The sequence below is a fragment of the Sus scrofa genome, chromosome 2 (assembly GCF_054392235.1).
Source record: "Sus scrofa isolate SSC_HxYL_T2T_F1_AM1 chromosome 2, Sscrofa_HxYL_maternal_Yorkshire_Landrace_v2.0, whole genome shotgun sequence".
NCBI classification, from domain to species: domain Eukaryota; kingdom Metazoa; phylum Chordata; class Mammalia; order Artiodactyla; family Suidae; genus Sus; species Sus scrofa.
The window spans coordinates 90874239-90895609 of NC_139384.1; the positions used below are offsets into that span (position 1 = coordinate 90874239).

Sequence of the window (21371 nt, forward strand, 5' to 3'; positions counted from 1 at the left end):
GAAATGTCCGACTGGCAGAGACGGTTTAGGCAGCAGCTCACATGAAAGATTTCTCTCTCTCTCTCTGGTACTCTTTTCAGGGTCCTTGAATGTTCCCAAATGTTTCAGCTTGCTCCTGGTGCTACTGTTTGGTTCCTTTCTTTTTCTAGAAACCAGGGACCCAGGTCAGTGTAATTGTAACACTACAGATTTAAGGATACCCTGATGCCAACTTATTGTGAGAAGGTGATTTTATTCAGAAAATATGATGCCATTTATTGGTAGAATGAAAATGATACTCTTATTATTCCTTTGCTTAGGCCTCTGCAAATACCTGTTAATCTAGTGGTGGGTAAATTTGGAAGGTATATCAGTTAACTATTGGATGCAACAAACCACCCCAAAACTTAGTGGCTTAAAGCAATACCATTTTTTTATTTGTCTCTGGGTTCATTTGGTTTCTGCTGATCAGGGCCAGCTTGGCTGATCTCAGCTGGGCTTACTTGTTTATCTGATCTGCTGGCCAGTCAGCTGGGAAGACTCAATTTTCCCCTCACGTCTCTCACATGCTTCCACCAGCTAGCCTGGTCATGCTTACATGACACGGCAGAGGTGCAAGAGCAAGCAAGCCCAGCCATGCAAGGAAACAAGTAGAAATGCATACACACTTTTCAAGCTTATGCTGGTAGCATGTTTACTGGCATCCTGTTGGCCTAAGACAGTGACATGAAAAAAGAAAGTGACATGACAGTGTCAGAGTGAGAAGGGACTTGAAGTTGCAGGATATATAGCAAAGCCATTAATTGGGGTCATTAAACAATCAGTTCCCAGTCAGTACCCCTCAATGTGACAGAAAATGTATAGTCATATTTCTAGGTCAAGTATGTCCTAGAAAAAAAAAGGGAAAAAGTCCAAACAATAATTACTGTATATTGGGACTATGCTGTGGGCACACACAGGGCTAGGCACTTTGCCAGTTTATGCACCAGCCCTCACAACTCTGTAGGAAATCAGATCTCAGGAAGTTCAATAACTGCTCAAGGTTACCCAGCTAATTTGTGATCAGGGAGGGATTAGAATGTGTATCAGTCTGACCCCCAAAGCCCAGCTTTTTTCACCACAACTCACTGCCTCCCAGAAGTAGCAGACCAAGGTCTGCCTTACCCTCCAACTTAGTTTTCAGTTGAGTTGCCCTTATACTAGCTCCTCCAAAATGCTGCTGTGATCCTGATGGAATTGTGTAGCTCTTCAGGAAACCTACATGTTCTCCCATCTGTTAACTGAAAGCATTTTTTCCTTCCAGGTGGGAATTGGCCTGTAGACTGCACTGTGGCCTCTCTCAGATATGCCACAAAAGGAAGGGCCATCTTCTTATTAACCTTCAAGATTTGGGGACATCAGGGCACTGGGGCATTTGAGCATGAACTTTGGAGTCAGCCACACTAGGATTCAAATCCTAGTTCAACCACTCACTAACTCTATAACCTTGGGCAACTTATTTAACTTCTTGAAATCTGTTTCTTCTTAAAAAAAGAGAAAGAGATGAGAATAATAACACCTAGTTTGTAGAGCTGTTACAAGGACTAAAATTAGGTAAATAAAGTGCCTAACCCAGTGCCTGCCACATAATAAATGACGTCATTAGTATTGTTAACTTTATTTCTAAGCAGTGCCTTTCCCCCTCTGGGAAACCGTGTTTCTGTCTGTTGGACAGGTTCCCCCCACCTCCAGCCAGTCTGTGCAGACTTGCTGCCTGCTGTGTCACCGGGAACGCAAAGGCTGGGAAGAAGGCCCTTCCCAAAATGGACTGGTGTTGCAGGGTGAGAAGCTGCCCCCTGACTTCATGCCAAAGCTCGTCAAGAATCTCCTAGGCGAGATGCCTCTGTGGGTCTGCCAGAGTTGCCGAAAGAGCATGGAGGAAGATGAGAGGCAGACAGGTCGAGAACATGCAGTGGCGGTACGTAACCGCTGAGAAGGGGTCCCTGAACACAGGAGCACTGCCTGCCCATGGAAGTCAGGCTGTTGAGTTATCCCTGTCCTGTCCTCTCAGGTGGCTCTCCCCAACCAGCCCCTGCACCCCTGCTGAGAGGCTGCTGGGCTGCATCCACACAGCATTAGCAGCTTGGGTTCACACTGGGGGAAGACAAGCAAGGCTTCAGGCAGCCCACAAGCCTCTGAGGACAGTGCACAATGTGAGGGCTGGCTCAGTGGCACTGGTAGATCAAGATCCTGCCCCTTCCTTTTGACCATGCTGTCTTCAGCTCTGTGGCAGCTCAAAAGCCAACCGGTATGGCATGGAAGGCAAAGATCAGTTGGAGGGTCTGCAGTGTGCCTCTGTTAGAAGGCCTCCAAGATGCCTGGGAGCACAGAGGTCAGACTCAAAGTGCCATCTCCTGAAGCACAGAGGTCAGACTCCTTGTTTCTCATTCCCCTCCAGTCTCTCTCTTTTACCCAGAATCAGTTCAGCTTGAGGACTGCTGACTTAAAGACCCTTTCTCCCCATGGCAGCTCCCAGGACTCCCCAAAGGCCCACAATTGACAGGCAGTCTCTGCCCCTACCAGAATCTCCCACCATATCTGCACACTGGGACGGCCCCTCTTGGAAGAGGTCTGGCCCGAGACTGCTGTTGCACCTGGAGCTGTGGGAATTGTGCTTTGGCCACGGCATGGGGGCCTGGAGGAGGAGCTGCTTCTGGGGAAGTTAAGGCAGGAGGGAGTCAGCTCTGATGTTCGCTGTTTTACCACAAGCCTTTTTCTTCCCCCTTCCCCAGATCTCCTTGTCACACACATCCTGCAAATCACAGTCTTGTGGGGGTGATTCTCATTCCTCTTCGTCCTCCTCTTCATCGTCCTCATCCTCGTCCTCCTCCTGCCACGGGAACTCAGGGGACTGGGATCCCAGCTCGTTCCTGTCAGCACATAAGCTCTCGGGCCTCTGGAACTCTCCACACTCCAGTGGGGCCATGCCAGGCAGCTCGCTCGGGAGTCCTCCTACCATCCCTGGTGAGTTTCCAAGCTCAGAGGAGAGCCAGGCCCCATAAGTGGAGAGAGCTGTGTTTCCCTAATCACTTTGTTCAAACAAATCAGACCAGTTATGGAGTCCCTGTTATGGGTTAAGAACCCGACTTTGTGAGGATGCCAGTTTGATCCCTGGCCTCACTCAGTGGGTTAAGGATCCAGCATTGCTGTAAGCTGTAGTGTAGGTCACAGATGCAGTGCGGGTCTGGTTATGCCAAGGCTTTGGTATAGATTGCAGCTGCAGCTCCGATTTGACCCCTAGCCCAGGGACCTCCATATGCCGCAGGTCTGGCCCTTAAAAAAAAAAAAAAAAATCAGTTATTAAAATAAGTAAAAGTGGAGCTCTTCTGGTGGACGCCAAGTGGGAAATCTAGCTCTTGACTGTCTCAGTGGGAATCCTTTCCCCAGGACTCTGAACTTGAAAAAAATGCTGCTGTCATTGGTTCTGATAGCTATTCCCACTGGATCCAGGAGGGGACCTGGTGAGTGTTGACCCTTAGGGAATTAGGACTTGGCTCACCTGACTCCTGCAGTGCACAGAAGGCCTAGGTGCTTTGGTCTTCCTAGGCCTCTTCTCCACTTCAGGATGTATACTTTTATAAAAGCATGTACTTCCATCCACAAGAAATTGGCAAGTGTGAGCCACCTTGATTAGTAACCAATTTCATGGCTATATTAAGCCTTTTTTAGACCGTGAGATGATGCTTAGAGACCCAGAGAAAAAAATCTTGGGTTATTGATGTACTGTATAAATATGAGAGGACCTGAATTCTCCAAAGGGATGCTGCCCTCAGAATTGTGAGTGAAGCAGTACATAATTCTAGTTGTTTTGGTGCAAAAGCCAAAAGCCTTTTCCCACTTGTCCTCTGAAATCAGGGGCCACCCAAGGGTCTGGCATACCCTGGCTGCCTCAGTCCCCATACCCCAGACTCAGAGCCTGGGCTTGCTCCTCTGCTGATTGCTGTAGATTTTGCCCTGGGCCTGAGGAATGTCTGTTGAGAAGCTGGTCCTATAGGGACACTGAGAGACAGAACATGTACCCCCTGTTTATGCCAGCAGAGGTGTTGCAGCCTTGTGGCATTCCTGGTGCCTTCTCCCTCAGGCCTGGGCTTCTCCACCCTGTCCAGACGCTACCTGCAGAGAAATCTCTCCTGCTCAAGGCACTGCTGGACTTTTTCAAAAGCTCATGGATCCACTGTGCTGAAAGGTTGTGCCCAGACATGTTCCCTCTGGTCACAGTAAGCAGAATGTGGCAATGAGCCCTTGGGCTTTCAATCCCAGAGTCTGGGCTCCCACTCTGATACCTCTCTCCCCCATCCACCCACAGGTGAGGTTTTCCCCATCTCGGAGCACCACCGGCACTCAGACCTCACTGCTCCACCTAACAGCCCCACCGGCCACCACCCCCAGGCAGCGTCGCTGATCCCATCTCACCCCGGATCCTTTGGCTCACCACCCCATCCTCACCTGCTGCCCACCACCCTGGCAGCACCTTTCCCTGCCCAGGTTTCAGAATGCCCTGTTGCCGCTGCTGCTGCCCCTCACACCCCAGGGCCGTGTCAGAGCCCCCACCTTCCCTCCACCAGCATGCCGCTTCTGAAGATGCCTCCACCGTTCTCGGGTTGCAGCCACCCCTGTAGTGGGCACTGCAGCGGGCACTGCAGCGGACCTCTCCTCCCACCACCCAGCTCTCAGCAGCTCCCTGGCACTCACAGGTAAGTGAGCAACAGAAAGAGCAAACTCCCCGCCGACTTGAACTTAAGAGTTTTGGGAAACTTTGCAAAAGGGTACCTTTGGGGTGGAAGTTAAAGGGTAGACTCTGTTCATGTTTTTTCCACAGTTTTTCCAACTATAAAAGAAAATGTGTGGGAGTTCCTGTCATGGCTCAGCAGTAAGGAACCCAGCTAGTATCCATGAGGACTCTGGTTCAATCCCTGGCCTCAATCAGTGGGTTAAACAATCCGGCATTGCTGTGAACTGTTGTGTAGGTTGCTGAATTGGCTCAGATCTGGCATCGTGTGGCTGTGGTGTAGGCCAGTGGCTACAGCTCCTATTCAGCCCCTAGCCTAGGAACTTCCATGTGCCTCAGGTGCAGTCCTAAAAAAACAAAGAAAATGTGTGGCTCAGTGGGTTAAGGACCTGGCATTGTCACAGCTCTGGCGTTGGTTACAACTATGGCACTGGTCCGACAGCTTCCTTGTGCACTGGCACAGCCAAAAATATATATGTATAAAAGAAATACGTGTTTATTATTTTTTAAAAACTTGAAGGGAGTTCCCGTCATGGCTCAGTGGTTAACGAATCTGACTAGCATCCATGAGGATGCAGGATCGATCCCTGGCCTTGCTTTGAGCTGTGAGCTGTGGTGTAGTTCAGAGACATGGCTGGGATCCTGGGTTCCTATGGCTGTGGCATAAGCCAGCGGCTACAGCTCCAATTTGACCCCTATCCTGGGAATCTCCATATGCTGTGGGTGCCGCCCTCAAAAAAAGCCCCCAAAAAACAAAAACTTGGAAAAATTTAGAAATTTATAAAAGAAGAAAAAATTCCTGGCAACCTAAAGATAAACTTTAATACTGCAGTATATTTTCTTCCTGATGTCTCTGTATATAAATAAAATGAGGTCCACATTCTATATATTTTTGTGTAGTTGTTTTCAACACTACACCATGATCATTTCCCCAGTTGAAATTCTTCAGAAAACTTTTCAGTAGCCACATAAGTTCTTACTGTGTAACGCTAGCATAGTATATTTTACTATTCCTTTCTTCTTGGTATTTAGTCATTTCTAGTTTTTAGCTATTATAGACCAGGCTGTAATAAGAATCCTTGCACCCAAATCTGGTGCAAATCTGTGTTAAGGAGTTCTGTCCTTAATAGATTCCTGGAAGTAACTCTAAGTACTGAGAAAGTTTATATTATCATATATATTTTTTATGTTATAAATTAGATCTGTGTTTATTGTGCATTTGTATTTTCCCCACTCTAAAAATCCTGCCACCCCAGTACAACCACTTCTAAGCAGTCTTCCCTCGAGTGTCTTTACCACAGGGTGGTGGTGGCATCTGCACGATTTTTTTGTCTTTGGGCTTCACTTAGTACTGTTAGGTTCCTAGGTTCCTGTGTGGCTTCTGAACCTCGGCTTTAAAGGCTGGCGTATTCTCCATAGTGCACTTTGCTGTTCCCCAGTTACTGACCATTTAGGTCATTCCAACATCATAACGTGATAAATAATGTCCTAATGATATCTTTCCCCTTTATTTCTCTCCTCGGAATATATTTCTCAGTATGAAAAATGTTCTCAGTTTAGAAGATTTTGGGGGGTTCCTGTCGTGGCTCAGTGGTTAACAAACCCGACTAGCATCCGTGAGGATGCCGGTTGGATCCCTGGCCCCACTCAGTGGGTTAAGGATCCGGTGTTGCCATGAGCTGTGGTGTAGGTCGCAGACTCGGCTCGGATCTGGCGTTGCTGTGGCTGTGGTGTAGGCTGGCGGCTACAGCTCTGATTGGACCCCTAGCCTGGGAACCTCCATAATGCCATGGGTGTGGCCCTAAAAAGACAAGAGACACACACACAGAAAAAGATTTCAGGGTTTTTTTTGGTTTTGTTTTTTTGAGACAAGTTCTTAATAGACACTGCAAATTTGTTTTCCAAGGGGCTTTCCAAATTGATGTAACCACCAGTTTTAGAGCACTAGGTCTGTTAATTTTGCTAGTAAAGTACATGAAGAGTGGTCTGGGAGTTCCTGTTGTGGCGCAGTGGTTAACGAATCCGACTAGGAACCATGAGGTTGCGGGTTCGGTCCCTGCCCTTGCTCAGTGGGTTAACGATCTGGCGTTGCCGTGAGCTGTGGTGTAGGTTGCAGACGCGGCTCGGATCCCACGTTGCTGTGGCTCTGGCGTAGGCCGGTGGCTACAGCTCCGATTCGACCCCTAGCCTGGGAACCTCCATATGCCGCGGGAGCAGCCCAAGAAATAGCAACAACAACAACAAAGACAAAAAGACCAAAAAAAAAAAAAAAGAGTGGTCTGTTGGTGTTAAGCTTCTCTAAGCACCATGATAATGGTTTCTGCCCTGGGGCACTCCCACTGCTGATGGCCAAACCAGGGCTCTGACTCTTCTGGCTCCCATTCTGGAACCTTGCAGGCCTGTCTTTTCCTTACCCTGGGAAAATAGTCTGTGTTACAAGATGCACCCATGCTTCCTGAAGTCCAGAGGCAGAGCAGTTTAGTGGGAGAGGATGAGCACTCAGCCTTGTTCTCCTCCACTGCAAGGTGGGAGATCTGTTTTGCAGGACTTGGGGAATTGTTGGAAATAATACACTGAATATGGTACCTGGTGCAGATAATAGCTCTTAGAGTCTGTGGCCCCCAAAGCACATTTGCTTTTGTAACTTCAAGGCTTCACAGCTAAGACAGGTCTGTCCTGTGGTGCAGACTCATTTCTAAGGATTTTAGAGAATAAAAGGATTTTGACCTCCTTTGGATGTTCCAGGGAGCCATTAGCCCACTAATCTGTTCGGACACCCACTTTATTGAGCACCTTCTGTGTGCAAGGTTGTTATGCTACACTCTGGGATCCAAAATTAGAAGTGGCAGAGTCCCTGTTTTTTGGTTTTTTTGTTTTGTTTTGTTTTTTTGATTCCTGTCCTTTTTTTTCTCTTTTTGCCTTTTTAGGGCCACACCTGTGACATATGGAGGTTCCCAGGCTAGGTGTTGAATAGGAGCTGTGGCCACCGGCCTACACCACAGCCACGGTAACTTCAGATCTGAGCTGCGTCTGTGACCTACACCACAGCTCACAGCAATGCCGGATCCTTAAACCCACGGAGCGAGGCCAGGGATCAAACCTGCGTTCTCATTGATACTAGTTTCCACTGAGCCATGATGGGAACTCCTGGTTCCTATTCTTGAGGAATGCACACTGTGGTCTGAGAGACAGGTGGGCAAAAAGACCGAGTGTGAAGTGTGATGGACGGTAGGATAGAGATATACCTGGTGCCCTCAGAGTCCAGGAGGGTCACGTGGTAGGTACGACCAAGGGAGGCTCAGGGAACCTTTCCACAATGGTACCATAGATCTGGGCCCTGAGGGACATTGAGGGTGTTTGCCCTATTGTTGTGAGGTGCTGATGCAGTGTGACTGCTTTGGCCTTTGTGGGATGAGGCAGGTGAAGGGTAGTTGGGATGGTGATGGTTGGGATATATCTTGGGCTCTTCTCCGCCTTCTCCTGCCCTGCCATTCCTCACCTTTGGGCCTTTCTCCCCCATCAGCAGGGACCCAGGGTGCAAGGGGCACAAGTTCCCCCATAGTGGCCTGGCCTGCCAGCTGCCCCAGCCCTGCGAGGCAGATGAGGGGCTGGGTGAGGAAGAGGACAGCAGCTCAGAGCGTAGCTCCTGCACCTCGTCCTCCACCCACCAGAGAGATGGGAAGTTCTGTGACTGCTGCTACTGTGAGTTCTTCGGCCACAATGCGGTGAGTGAGCCTGCCCAGGCCAGAGTGGGCTGGGGGCTGGCCAAGGGGAGCCAGAGGAGCACCTTGCTCTCCCTGAGGCCCCCTTGCTCATGGGGGCTGGTAATCACACCTGGACCCTGTGAGTCCTCGCACCTGCGCTCACTCGCTTGCTCGCTCGATCCTCACAGCACATTGGTGAGGTAGGGATTTCTCAACATTTTGCTACCTTTGCTCTTCTTGTGGTTTCTCTTAAGATTGACTTTCTTTCCTTAGGCAAAAAGAAAGCAAATGGCAGAGGAAGGCTATGATTCTGATGAGTATGTATACATGTATAATCACAGAGAAGTGAAGGCTTGTGCGTAAAGGCAGAGTGAAAGCAAAGGCTCTCAGTCCCCAGTGTGAAAGCCAACTGAGGGACAGGCCATGAGCACAGATGGTGCCAGGAAGGAGGCTCACAGCAGAGTACATGCTGTCTCTGGACGGAGGGAGAAAGCAGTTCAGAAATCTCATAAGGTGAAGAAGAAAGGGCTGCTGGCTAGGGGAAAGCAGTTGAGGACAGAAGAAATGTAGTACAGAAGACAGAAATGAGGACAGAAGAAAAAGTAGTTACCTTGCTGGTCACCTTTGAGCTAGGGGTTGTTATCCTCATTTTAGAGATGACAAAATTGAGGCTCACAAAAAGACTCAGTGAACCTGCCCAAGGTCATACAGCTTCCAAGTGACAAAGCCTGGGCTCAAACCTGCTTTCCTGGCTCCCAAGTCAGTATGCTCCCAACACTGCGGCGTGCCTCCCCCTCTCTCCACCCACCGCTGCTTGGCTCCTGGCCTGGATGAGGGCAAAGCCATTTGGCCTTTGTGGCTGTGGTAGAAAGAACAGTTGTCTCGCTTCTCACCACATGTTTGGTGCCAGCGGGTGGGAGTGCTACGGGCTTCCAGGCCCAGGGTGTAACATCAGCACCTCCCCCTCCCCCAGCCACCCGCTGCCCCGACGAGTCGGAATTATACCGAGATCCGAGAGAAGCTCCGCTCGAGGCTGACCAGGCGGAAAGAGGAGCTGCCCATGAAGGGGGGCACCCTGGGCGGGATCCCTGGGGAGCCCGCCGTGGACCACCGAGATGTGGATGAGCTGCTGGAATTCATCAACAGCACGGAGCCCAAAGTCCCCAACAGCGCCAGGGCCGCCAAGCGGGCCCGGCACAAGCTGAAAAAGAAGGTGGGTGTGGGGGGAGCCCAGCTCTACCACCTCTTCTCCCCGAGGAATCCCTTGTCCCAACCCCCAGGACTTCTGGGCCATGAATGGTGCTGGCTGCCAAAGGCCTTGGCATGGCTCACTGCTCCGGGAAAGTCTGAATGAGTTTGGGAGGCATCTGGGTAAGGGAGCCTGGGGACCAGTGATTGGAGGAAAAACAAGTCCTGGCGTCAGAAGCTGCTTGCTGGATTCCTCAAAGCCCAGGACTTGTTTCAGTCAGTCATTGATGTATTCATTCAGCAGACACTTCTGCAAATACTGGGAGCCAAAACATGACGCAGTTAAGTTCTTATCCAGGAGAAGCTCAGTCCAGTGGAGAAACTGACACAGAACTGGGCAAGCACATTAGTATGTGACAAACATTGGGATGAGGGAAGCCTTCCATCCTACCTGGGCATGTGGGAAATGGCTGTACTACGAGGCTGACTCAGGCAGGAGCTAGGCAGTAGGGAGTGGGTACAGATTCATCAGGAGGGCCCTCCTGGCAGCGGCCCTAACACATCCACAGCAGCTTTGTGTAGCCAGAGCTCAAACCGAGGAGAGACAGGGTAGAGAGTAGAGGTACGGGAACGGCCTTCAGGCCCTATTGAAGTGCTTTGATTGACTCCTACACCTGGAGCGGCCAGGGGTGGGAGATGGGGGTCACTGGAGGGGTTTAAAGAATGCACTTGGTCAGATCTGTATCCCAAGAGACTGTGTAGCAATATGGAAGGCAGCCTGAAGGAGTGATACTCCAGGCCAGAAAGCCAAGATCTGGGACAGATGACTGATGGTGGGGCTGGAGCAGGAGGGATGGATTTTTCAGAAGACACAGGTGATCTGAATGCAGGACAAGGAGATGACAGAGTCAGGAGTCTCTCCCAGCTGTTTGCTAGGGTGACTGGCAGGGTGGCTTGCCTTTTACTGAGCAAGGAGGGGATTGGCAGAAGATAGGGAATTCACTTGGGGCACGTTGTCTTGGAGATTCTCATGAGACATCCAAGTGGAGGTGGAGATGTCGGGCTGCGATTTGCCAGCATGGAGACATAATTGAAGCCATGGGAATGACCCAGCCCGAGGGCAGTGTGAGTTCCTCTCAGAGGGCTGAGGGTAGAACCAGGTGAGCTATTCCCGGGCAGCCCCAGGACTTCATGGCTTGTCCCCTGCTGCCTCATTACCTCTTGGCCTGCATGCTCCCAGCTGCACCTGCACAGTACCATACTCAGGAACTCAGCAGCCAGAGAGTGGCTTTGACAGCCAGCTAGCTCCAGGTCCTGGGTGGTCAAACAGCCCTGGCGCTCTGGAAAGCAGCAGTGATTCTCCATCTTTTTCCAGCCCAAAGGACAAACCAAGCCCCCCTCCCTGCAGCCTGAAGTAGTAAAGCAGAGGGAAACCACCACTGCCTTCAGAAAAGGGCCGTCACTTTCTGTCTTCCAGCCAGCATTGCATGGCCAGAAGTGTGCAGTGGTCAGCAGTGGTCTCTTTGGCCTCTCCAAGCCTCCTAAGGCAGTAGTTCCCAGTGAGGGCCCACTGAGCACGCTGTGCAGCTCCCAGACCTGGTGTGCTTTTCATCAGTCTTTGTGCCTGGATAGCCTTTCTCCTTCACCTCTCCCCACTGCCCCTTTCCTCCTGACAGACTTCTTCCAAGCCCAGTTCAGGTGTTTCCTCCTTTGCATTCTTCCTCAGGTAACATCTTCCACTGTGCTGTGGCTCTACCTCACCCGTCTCTCTGGTCTGCCATTTATCATTCTCTGTTTGTTGAAAAACTTCCTGCACAGCTGCTCTCTGCCTAGCCCAGTCTAGAGGCCAGGATCCAACATGAAAGTGGGCAGTTCCCATGTCCTATAACTAGTGATCGTGGTTGTTATCTGCTTATACATCAGCCTCCTCCCCAGTGCCCCTCCTCTACCTCCCAGACTTAACTGCAATCTGGCTGTCCACCAAAAACAGCTTCCACCAAGAACTGTCCATCCACTACCCACCTGAGGAGATGGATAGAGCTGGGTGTCTTTCTGCTCCTAATACCATTTCTAGACCATGACTCTCCTTGGTGAGAGAGTCCTTCTTCTTTGAAACTGACCCCTGGCTTTATCTACAACCTCCCACCACCACTCCTCTTCAACCACTGAAGACTATCACCTGTCCTTATTCCCTTCCAGGCCGGTCGAGAGTCCTGGGCCGCCATCTGATCACTCTCCTACCAGTCCTCTCAGTTCCTTGCCCCATTTCCCTTCCCATAGACCCACTCAGAGAAAACAGAGTCCTAGGTTCAACCCCATCCTGCCTCTCCCATTCTACACTGTGAGGAAGGCCCTGGATCAAATCCATCTGTGGCACCCAGGCTGAGAGGTCTCCCACATGCCAGAGCCTCCACTTTGCAGTGCTCCAGTCTTCTGATGCCTCATCACTTCCACTCACTACAGCGCCTTTGTCAGACCTCTGTTCTCTCCAACTGCCAGGCTCTTCCCACCCCCACCTGATTTTTTGGCAGATAACCTCAACTTCCTTTTCTAACAAGGATTAAAAGCTAAGTGGGGGGAGTTCCCGTCGTGGCGCAGTGGTTAACGAATCCGACTAGGAACCATGAGGTTGCGGGTTCGGTCCCTGCCCTTGCTCAGTGGGTTAACGATCTGGCGTTGCCGTGAGCTGTGGTGTAGGTTGCAGACGCGGCTCGGATCCCACGTTGCTGTGGCTCTGGCGTAGGCCGGTGGCTACAGCTCCGATTCAACCCCTAGCCTGGGAACCTCCATATGCCGCGGGAGCGGCCCAAGAAATAGCAACAACAACAACAATACAAAAGACAAAAAAAAAAAAAAAAAAAAAAAAAAGCTAAGTGGACAGGCACTCAGTGTCTTACCACCTCACCTGAGACTTCCTTCTTGTCATGAGGGAAGAGCTGACTCTTTTCCTATCTAAGGCCTGTGCAGTCCTTCCTGCCTCCTTAGTCTAACACCAACTTCCTACTGTGTGGCTCCAGCCTCTCTGGGCTGTTTCCCATCAGCAGTGCTCTCTTTTTTGAAAGCAGACAGTCCTTTGAGCTTATAACCTATTTGATCACCCCAATTGCTTTCCTCTCATCACAGAAAAATGTCATCTGCATTTACTCCTATCAGCTCGGGGCAAATTGTCTTCCACTCGCATCCCTCCACAGAACAGCCATCAATGACTTCTTTGTTGCCAAATCATTCTCTCCTGTTCCATCTTTGCCATTTTGCAACATCTCACATTTAGTGTTTGTTCTCCTTTTCAAACATTGTTCTGGGAGTTATTGTGGCTCAGTGGGTTAAGAACTCTACTGGTATCCATGAGGATGTGGGTTCCATTCCTGGCCTCGCTCAGTGAATTAAGGATCCATGGGCTGCTGCGTAGGTTGCAGACACAGCTTGGATCCCGCATTGCTGTGACTGTGATGTAGCCCGGCAGCCACAGGTCTGATTCATCCCCTAGTCTGGGAGCTTTCATATGCTGCATGTGCAGCTCGAAAAAGTTTAAACAAACAAACCCAAAAACCTTGTTCTCATTGGCTCTTCCAACCTTGGCCAGGGTGGGTATGGAAAGGGCAGTGAAAAGGTCATATTCTTCACATTTCTCACTTCCTCTCTGCCCTCAGTCCTGTCTCCTGTGCAAGCTCCTCTTCCTTTGCTTGGCCCTCCCCTTGAGGACAGCTCCTCAGGAAAGAGCCATCTAGATAGCATTGCCTCCCAGGTTGTTATGTCCATCTGTCTTCTCCCTGTGCTCCACAGCAACGTGTGGACTCAGCATCACAGACTCAGCATATCCCAGACCAAGCTTGTTATCTTTCTCCAAAGAGCCTGCTCTTCCTTCTCCATTGTCTGTCTAGTTAATGGCACCGCCATCAACCCAGTTGCTGAACCAGAACCCTGGGTGCCATCCTCCGGGGAGTGCATCATGGTAATTGAGAGCAGCGGGCCTTGGAATTGGACCCCAGTTTGAAACCTGGCTCTCCCACACTTGCTGTATGACCTTGGGCAAATCACTTAACCTCCAAGCTTCAGTTTCTTCCTCCATAAAATGAGAATAACAGTAGAACCTGACTCAAGGCTGTTGGGAGAATGAAAAGGAGTGATGCACAGAAAGGTTGGGCAGAGTGAACACTTGGTCGGTGTAGCTGCTGCAGCAGCAGCAGTGGTTGTCGATGTTGTTTTCATGACTCATCTCATTCTCTCCCCACCCGTCACCAAAACTCCTGGCCATGCTATGCCCCAAGTAGCTCACACCATCCATTTCTCTCCACCCTCCCGTCACTGCTTTAAAAAGCCTTCAGTGGCTGAACATTACCGTTAGGATCAAATCCAGGCTCAAGCATGGCCTGTGGGGCTCTTCAAGACTGCTTAGCTTGCCAGCTTCATCTCTCAGCCTGCCGCCATGGGCTTCCTGCCCACCCATCGACCCCCTCAAAAGAAATCAGTGCTCTAGCTGTCCCTCTGAATGTTTGCATTCCCTAAAGAGTTTGCGTATTCCCATTTCCCAGCCTTTCTACTTGCACTTCCTTTTATCTAGAGTGTGTTCGTCTCACCCTTTCCAGGAAAATCCTGCTCACCCATCAGTGCTCAGTGAAATATTACCCTCTCTGGGAGGCACCCGCCTCATGGCCCAGTCTGGGTTCCCAGAACACTCTCTGCTTTTTTCCCCGTAGCTCTTGTCGCTGTCACTCAGAATTAAACAGCCTGATTGCATATCTCTCTCCCCCCAGCAGACTCAATTCGGCAAGCAGAGACTGTCTCATGCGTGGCTGGATTCCCAGAGCCCAGCCCAGTGCCTCACAGAGTTACAGGTCAAGAAATGATTGTCAGATGATATTGAGAGGAGTTCTCCTGTGGTTCAACGGGTTAAGGATATAGTGTTTACACGGCAGCAGCTCGGGTCCCTGCTGTGGCACAAGGTCTGTCCCTGACCCAGGAAATTCCACATGCCACAGGCACGGCCAAAAAAAAAAAAAAAGAAAAGAAAAACACAGGAACTTCTAGAGATCACCTCTGGGTGTGCTGTCCTGACTGCCACTTACTAGCATGTAATTGTGGGCCAGTTCCTTATTCTTTCCAAAGTCAAGTTTTCTCATCTGTAAATTGAGGATAATGACATAGCAAGGGCAGTTGTGAGAATTAAGTGAGACAACATGTGGGAAGTACCAGGCTCATGGTATGTAGCAGAAAATGTGTGTTTCTGTGCTTTCTCCTTCTCTCGCTACCAAATTATACGTAATTCCATCTGCACCAGTAGTTTTCAGACTTCTGCTTGGTAGCAAAACTCTTTCCTGCAATTGAAATCTTCCTTGGAACCTAAATTCCAAACAAGTAAAAGCAAAGCTGTTCTGGTGCAGAGGAGGGTCGACGTGAAGAGCCTTCCAGTTCTTTGTCCATCCCCATGGCCTCAGAGTTCTCAGCACAGAGCTGCTCCAGACTGAGTTTCTTCCTCACCTCAGCACCACAGTGTGAGGCACAGCGTTATTAGTGCTCAGGGAAAGGGACACACACCACTTAGGTGTCCTCATAGTGACCCCACGATCTATATAGGTTGGTAGTTTTTCTCCCAGATTTACAAATGGAGATAGTAAAGGTTCAGAGAGAATAAGTGATTTGTCCAAGGTCCCACAGTTGTGGTCCTAGTCAGCTGCAAAGCCAGTATTCAAAGAAGATGAGAGAATAAGTAAGTGCACACCCACTGAGACATGGGGTCAGCCTCTTTAAGTTGACCTTGAGATGGTGGCAAGCCCTCTTTTCTCATTTTCTCCCACTCCATTCCAAAATCAGTTGGAATTAAGTAAAATGGTGAAGTCATCCAGCCCTTGGCCTACTTCTCACTGACTTTTGACATCTATCTCCTGTTTCCGTCTAAAGGCCTCCTGGGCCTGCTGGTGCCTTGAGGTTAGGCAGAGGGCTGGGCTGACTCAGAGCCCACAGACTTGTTTTCATTCTCCACATCCGACTCTCTCAGTGCTGAGTGGCAGGGTCCAGCCTCCCTCGCCCTCCTGGTTCTCACCTGGGCAAAGGAGCTACTTTTATGTCTTGCTGTTGGGGTGGGGCATATCGCTGTCCTTTGTATACCATTAGGCACACTTTAGGCATGTCCTTGACTACTTGAGGCCACCTTGGCAGCCAGTGGTCTTCCTGTGGGAACTTGGACCTCTCCACTAGCACCCAGAGGCAGCATCAGGAGGGCACATACATTCCCAGCCACCCAGAGCAGTCTCATCTATCATGGCAGTCTCACAGCCTTATATCTTCCTTCTTGAAAGACCTCCATGTTGTCATGGCATTTTTCCCCTGCTAGCTGCAGAATTGGAGAGAATGCCTCCATAGCAGCCATCTTCCTTACATGCATCTCCACTTTTGTTTTCACTCCAGAATTACTGTTCCCATTTTGCAGATGAGTCCACTGAGACTCAGCAAGTGAATGAATTGCTTAAGCTTATGCCTGGAAGGCAAGGTCCAATTAGGTGCATTCCTATCACTTTGAGTCCTAGCCTCTTAGGCCCTAGGACTGATACTGGGGCCCTGGATGAATAAAATGTAAAAAGCTTATCCTCTGTGGGTTGTGGGTGTAACTGCCTCCATCCTTGGGACATGTATCTATCTAGTTACATTTGATTCTCACTACTGCAGGGTGGGTGAGTAGGCCCGGATTGCCAGGCCCTGCCTTTAGCCAGTTAGTGGCAAAACTGGGCCTGAGATAGATGTCAGGTGTCACATTGTGCCCGGCAGCTGCCAAGCCCATGCTGAAACTGCCTCTTGCATTGGCAGGAAAAGGAGAAGGCCCAGTTGGCAGCAGAAGCTCTAAAGCAGGCAAATCGTGGTATTTCTGGAAGCCGGGAGCTGAGGCCTGCCAGGGAGAGGCTGTTGGAGTGGCCTGACCGGGAGCTGGATCGGGTCAACAGCTTTCTGAGCAGCCGTCTACAGGAGATTAAGAACACTGTCAAGGACTCCATCCGTGCCAGCTTCAGTGTGTGTGAGCTCAGCATGGACAGCAATGGCTTCTCTAAGGAGGGGGCTGCTGAGCCAGAGCCCCAGAGTCTAACCCCCTCAAACCTCAATGGCTCCTCAGAGCAACGGCCTGACATCAACCTTGATCTGTCCCCTTTGACTTTGGGCTCCCCTCAGAACCATATATTACAAGCTCCAGGCGAGCCAGCCCCACCATGGGCAGAAATGAGAAGTCCCCACCCACCATGGACAGAGGTGAGGGGCCCCCCTCCCGGTATCATCCCCGAGAATGGGCTAGTGAGGAGACTCAACACCGTGCCCAACCTGTCCCGGGTGATCTGGGTCAAGACACCCAAGCCAGGCAACCCTAGCTCTGAGGAGCCAAGCCCACAGGAGGTCCCCGGCTGCAAGCAGGAGTTGCCTGAGCCTTTGGCCTCAGGTGGGAAGCCGCGGAAGGGCAAGAGACAGGGCAGTCAGGCCAAGAAGAGCGAGGTGAGCCCACCCCCCCAGTCCCCAGCCTGCCTTGAGGCTCCCAGTGCCAAGGGCCAGACCCCCAGCCCCAAGCAGCCAGGCAAGGCCCTGGAGCCTCCCAGAGTGGACAGCTGTGCCGAGGCTGGAGAGGGGAGCCGGGGGGCCCAACCAGGACCAGGCTGGGCTGGCAGCCCCAAAGCTGACAAGGAGAAGGGCAGCTCCTGGCGAAACTGGCCAGGTGAGACAAAGGTACGGCCTCTGGAGCAGGAGTCTGTGCAGCCCCCAGGCCCAGCAAGGCCACAGAGCTTGCCACAGGGCAAGGGCCGCAGCCGCCGGAGCCGCAACAAGCAGGAGAAGTCAGCCTCCTCCTTGGGTGAGTGCACCAGCAACTGAGTGGCTGACCCCCCCACACCCAGCCAGGCCACGGGGTGGAGGGCAGTCCTCACGTATGAGCAGCGTTGCCCTAAGAACATGACCCAGAGGCTTGGCCGTGAGCGCTGAGCCCCCCTGGCTATGTCTCCCTAGACGATGTGTTCCTGCCTAAGGACATGGACGGGGCGGAGATGGATGAGACTGACCGGGAGGTGGAGTACTTCAAGAGGTGGGTGTGAGGCCACCTGCTGTCCTGCTTGCAGTGGACTCCAGGGCCTCCCATGTGCAGGACTCTCAAAAAGGCCTCACCTCAGCCCTGAGCCCTTGGAGGGAGGCCTTCTCCAGCCCTCAGGCTCTCTCCCACCAGCCTATCTGTTAGAACGCTAGTGGCCAGGATGATTTGGCAGAATGGGTCATCTGGGAAGGTGCAAGGGACAGGGAGCAGGAAGCATGTCAGGCCCTGTGAACAAGGGCTTGCTCCAGTTTTATTCACCTGCGCTTCCTCTGCTCTGCCTGGGCTAATTTCTGGGGGCAGAGGCAAATCAAACATAGTCTGTCTAGATGTGGGGAGAGAGCCATAAATATGCAATACAGTGATATGTGCTGTTAGAGAACTGAGAGCATGGGGCTGGGGCTGGGGCATGGCCAAGCTGGGGTGAGGGCTGTCCTGGGAGAGGTGGTAACCAGGCTGAAACCTGAAGAGTAGGAATGAGTGGGCTAGGTAAAAGGGAAAGCGTTTGGGGGCAAAAGAAACATCATCCTCGGAGAAGCAGAAGGCATCCATCCCAGTGCAGCTAGAGTAAAGGACAGGGGGAGCGAGGAGGTTGCATCACAAGGTAGTGTCACTCTCTTCACACATCGTCCCCTGAGCTTGTGGGTGCCTCATCCAAGGAGCCCCATACTGCTGGACCCCAACATCTGGGAGCCAGAGGCCTTGTACAGGACTGGTCTGGTTTTTTCAGGGGCCAGGACACAGGTCTAGAAGAGCGTCCAGGAGTTCCCATCATGGCGCAGTGGTTAATAAATCTGACTAGGAACCATAAGGTTGCGGGTTCGATCCCTGGCCTTGCTCAGTGGGTTTAAGGATCCGGCGTTGCTGTGAGCTGTGGTGTAGGTTGCAGACGCAGCTCGGATCCCACTTTGCTGTGGCTCTGGCTTAGGCCGGCAGCTACAGCTCCAATTCGACCCCTAGCCTGGGAACCTTCATATGCTGTGGGAGCAGCCCTAGAAAAGGCAAAAAGACAAAAAAAAAAAAAAAAAAAAGAGGGTCCAATGGGGGAGAGAAGGAAACTTCTGACTATGCTTCTCTGGCATCTTGAAAACCCAATAGGTTCTGTTTGGATTCTGCAAAGCAAACACGTCAGAAAGTTGCCGTGAACTGGACCAACTTCAGCCTCAAGAAAACCACTCCCAGCACAGCTCAGTGAGGTATATAGACCTCCCCCTTGAGTGTTGCATGCACCCCATCTTCCCATGCTCTGCCACCTTCTGTGCCCCAGCCAGGCCATTTCATGCTCTGGGGCACAGGGAGTTGGTCTAGGTGCTTGGCAGGCCTTGTCTCTTCTCCTGAGAGCCCTCCTGCCCATGTTCCTGAAGGGCTCTCCAGCACTGCTATCCCCTGGGGATGCCTCCCAAAGTGCCCAGGAAGCCATGGGCCTCAGAGGGCTGCCCCCACCCCTGACATTTTCCATCTCAGAGTTAAATCTCACTTGCGTGGCCTGGCTTCTCCATGCAGGCTACCAGAGGGCTTCCTAGCTGAAGCCATTTGGAAAGGGGCCAGCCCCAAGGGAGCAGTGAGAGGACAGCCAAGCTGGAACAAGGCCTTGGAGGTCATTTAAGCACAGGGGAATTGATGGGTCCTCTTCTCCAAGCACCACAGGTTCCATGAGGAAATTGGTAGCAGAGCAGCCTCCTAGAAGAAGAGCCTGGCCCCAGTGGGCTCTGGACTTCCCTCCCAGCCACCTGCACAGGTCCTTTTGTCTGAAATACTGACATAAAGGATGATGTTCCAAGCTGAAAACAGAAGACGGGGATGGCAGTGGGCTGAGAACCCCGGGCAGAAGAGAAGGCTGGCTGGCGGGCCTGAAGTGCTGGGCTTGGGGCTTAATAATAGCTGTGCAGTGCCACAGCTCACCCTAAGCTGCTTCTCTGGGATCAGGCCTTTTCTGGCTGGCAGCCACACAGTGGCCCTTAAGCAATAGGAAGCTGGGCGAGGTGGGCCGAACTTGGGTACCCCCTCTCAATAGGATGTTCTCACCTGTCCTCCTCTTCTTTCCAGTGCCAGGGCAGCAGACTTCCTGGACCCTTGGCTGAGTACCCTAGTCCCTTTTTGGGTCAGGATCCCATCACCCTTGACGCTAGCCCCAGCTTCCCAGGGGCAGCCTTCAGGGCTGGGCTCCCTCTGGCACCTTTGTAATACCCTAGAGTCAGGGCTGTCCTCAGACTCACCTCAGCCCCTCTGCTCTGTGGGCCTGGGCATCCCCATCCTTTGCCAGACTGAGTTGTCCATGCCCCCAGGAGCTCCTGCCAGGGACAGGGTGCCCTGTTGCCTTTCTTCTCCACTTCCACAGGAACAGGAGCTACACCTGGAGTTATACCCTTATCTGTTGCCTCTTCTGAGAGAAAAAGGGTCACACCTCCTCCCACAGCCCAATGCACCAATCACCTAGGAAACCTTTTCCAGCCTCCTTCATCCACTCTCTCTTGGCTGATCTCTTTGTCAAGACAGGGCATGCTCCCCACCAGTAAATTTTCTCCTTTGACCTTCCCCACCCTCCTCAGAGTATGATTGGGAGCCCTGAGCGTGTGAGAAAGCAGCGCTGGCACTGACTCGGGACCTAGCCCAGGCTGTACCTGGAGCCCGAGGCAGGAGTCTGAGTGCTTAGTCTCATTCCACCCTGGCCTGCAGGAGAGGGCTGTGGCTCCTCAATGATTGTCCACCTTCGTTGAGATTTAGGATGAGGTTGAGGTTCACTGGGGCTGTCTTAACCTTTACCCTCTGTTGGAGGTGATCAAGAAAGTCTGTGTGGTGTTTTCCGCTCAGGGGATAATAATAGCAGGCAGCTGTTCTTGCCTCCATCTTATAAATTGGATCTGTGGAGATCCAGAGTCAGTGTGGGGGTGCTATAGTGGGGGCTACTGCTCACCATATGGCCATGCTCTTGTTTTTTCAGCCCCTTCCAGATTGAGCTTCTTCAGGGTGTCCTGAGACCCCAGTTGCCGGCTGAAGGTCTACAGTTTTTTCCTCAACATCCCCATCCACCTGCCCAAGACCCTCCCCACCATCCCGGACCAACCAAAAGCTGAATAGATGCCGTGCATGCTGGGGCCCCTCGGGACCTCTGCAGAGCCGCTTCCTGGTGCTACGCAGCCTCCACTCAGAGCCCGGGGACTGGGCTGGCCTGTGGGCTTGGGGGCTGATGGTACTGTTGGCCCAACACTGCTCTCTTTGTGTTTAGTTTTTTTGGGGTTTTTTTGTTTGTTTTTTCCAATTCTTTACTTTTGATACTGTGAAGATCTTTCCTGCCGAAAGATAAAGCAACATTTGGACACAGAGTCAGTGTGTTGGTTTGCTTGTCTGGGTGGAGGATGAGGGTGAGGGATGGATTCAGAAGCATTGGAATCTGTCTTAGTCATTTACCTTCAAGAGCCTGTGTCAACAGGTTGGCATTGTTTTGGCTTAATTCTTGCACCAGTGTTAAATAGGACAGCTTATCACGTTTTACAGATAAGGAAACTAAAACTAAAACAGGAAAGTGACTCTACAGAGCTCGTCTGGCCAACTAGAACTAGAGTATAGGCCTGTATGACAGCAGCATCTGTGCCCTTTTCTTCTGTTGGGAGGACTCAGGTATGGAAACCCTGAGCATCCCCTCCCCCACACTGTCTCAGTTTCCCTCCCTACAAGA

The 21371-nt window shown here is 51.4% G+C and overlaps 1 protein-coding gene across 19 annotated transcripts in view; it reads left to right on the forward strand.

The window, feature by feature from the left end:
• The window catches only part of FAM193B (family with sequence similarity 193 member B), a 42484-nt gene extending 21466 nt beyond the window's left edge, over positions 1 to 21018 (forward strand). For 3 of the 19 annotated variants that reach the window (XM_085009134.1, XM_085009145.1, XM_085009138.1), the window contains 10 exons: positions 1694 to 1799; positions 2751 to 2982; positions 4100 to 4204; positions 4325 to 4712; positions 8271 to 8472; positions 9425 to 9664; positions 16441 to 17464; positions 17617 to 17692; positions 18794 to 18891; positions 20637 to 21018. In XM_085009134.1, the coding sequence (XP_084865260.1) occupies positions 1694 to 1799; positions 2751 to 2982; positions 4100 to 4204; positions 4325 to 4712; positions 8271 to 8472; positions 9425 to 9664; positions 16441 to 17464; positions 17617 to 17692; positions 18794 to 18890 (2470 nt within the window). In that variant the 3' untranslated portion in view covers position 18891; positions 20637 to 21018. 19 annotated transcript variants of the gene reach the window in all.
• Positions 21019 to 21371: the final 353 nt, after the last annotated feature.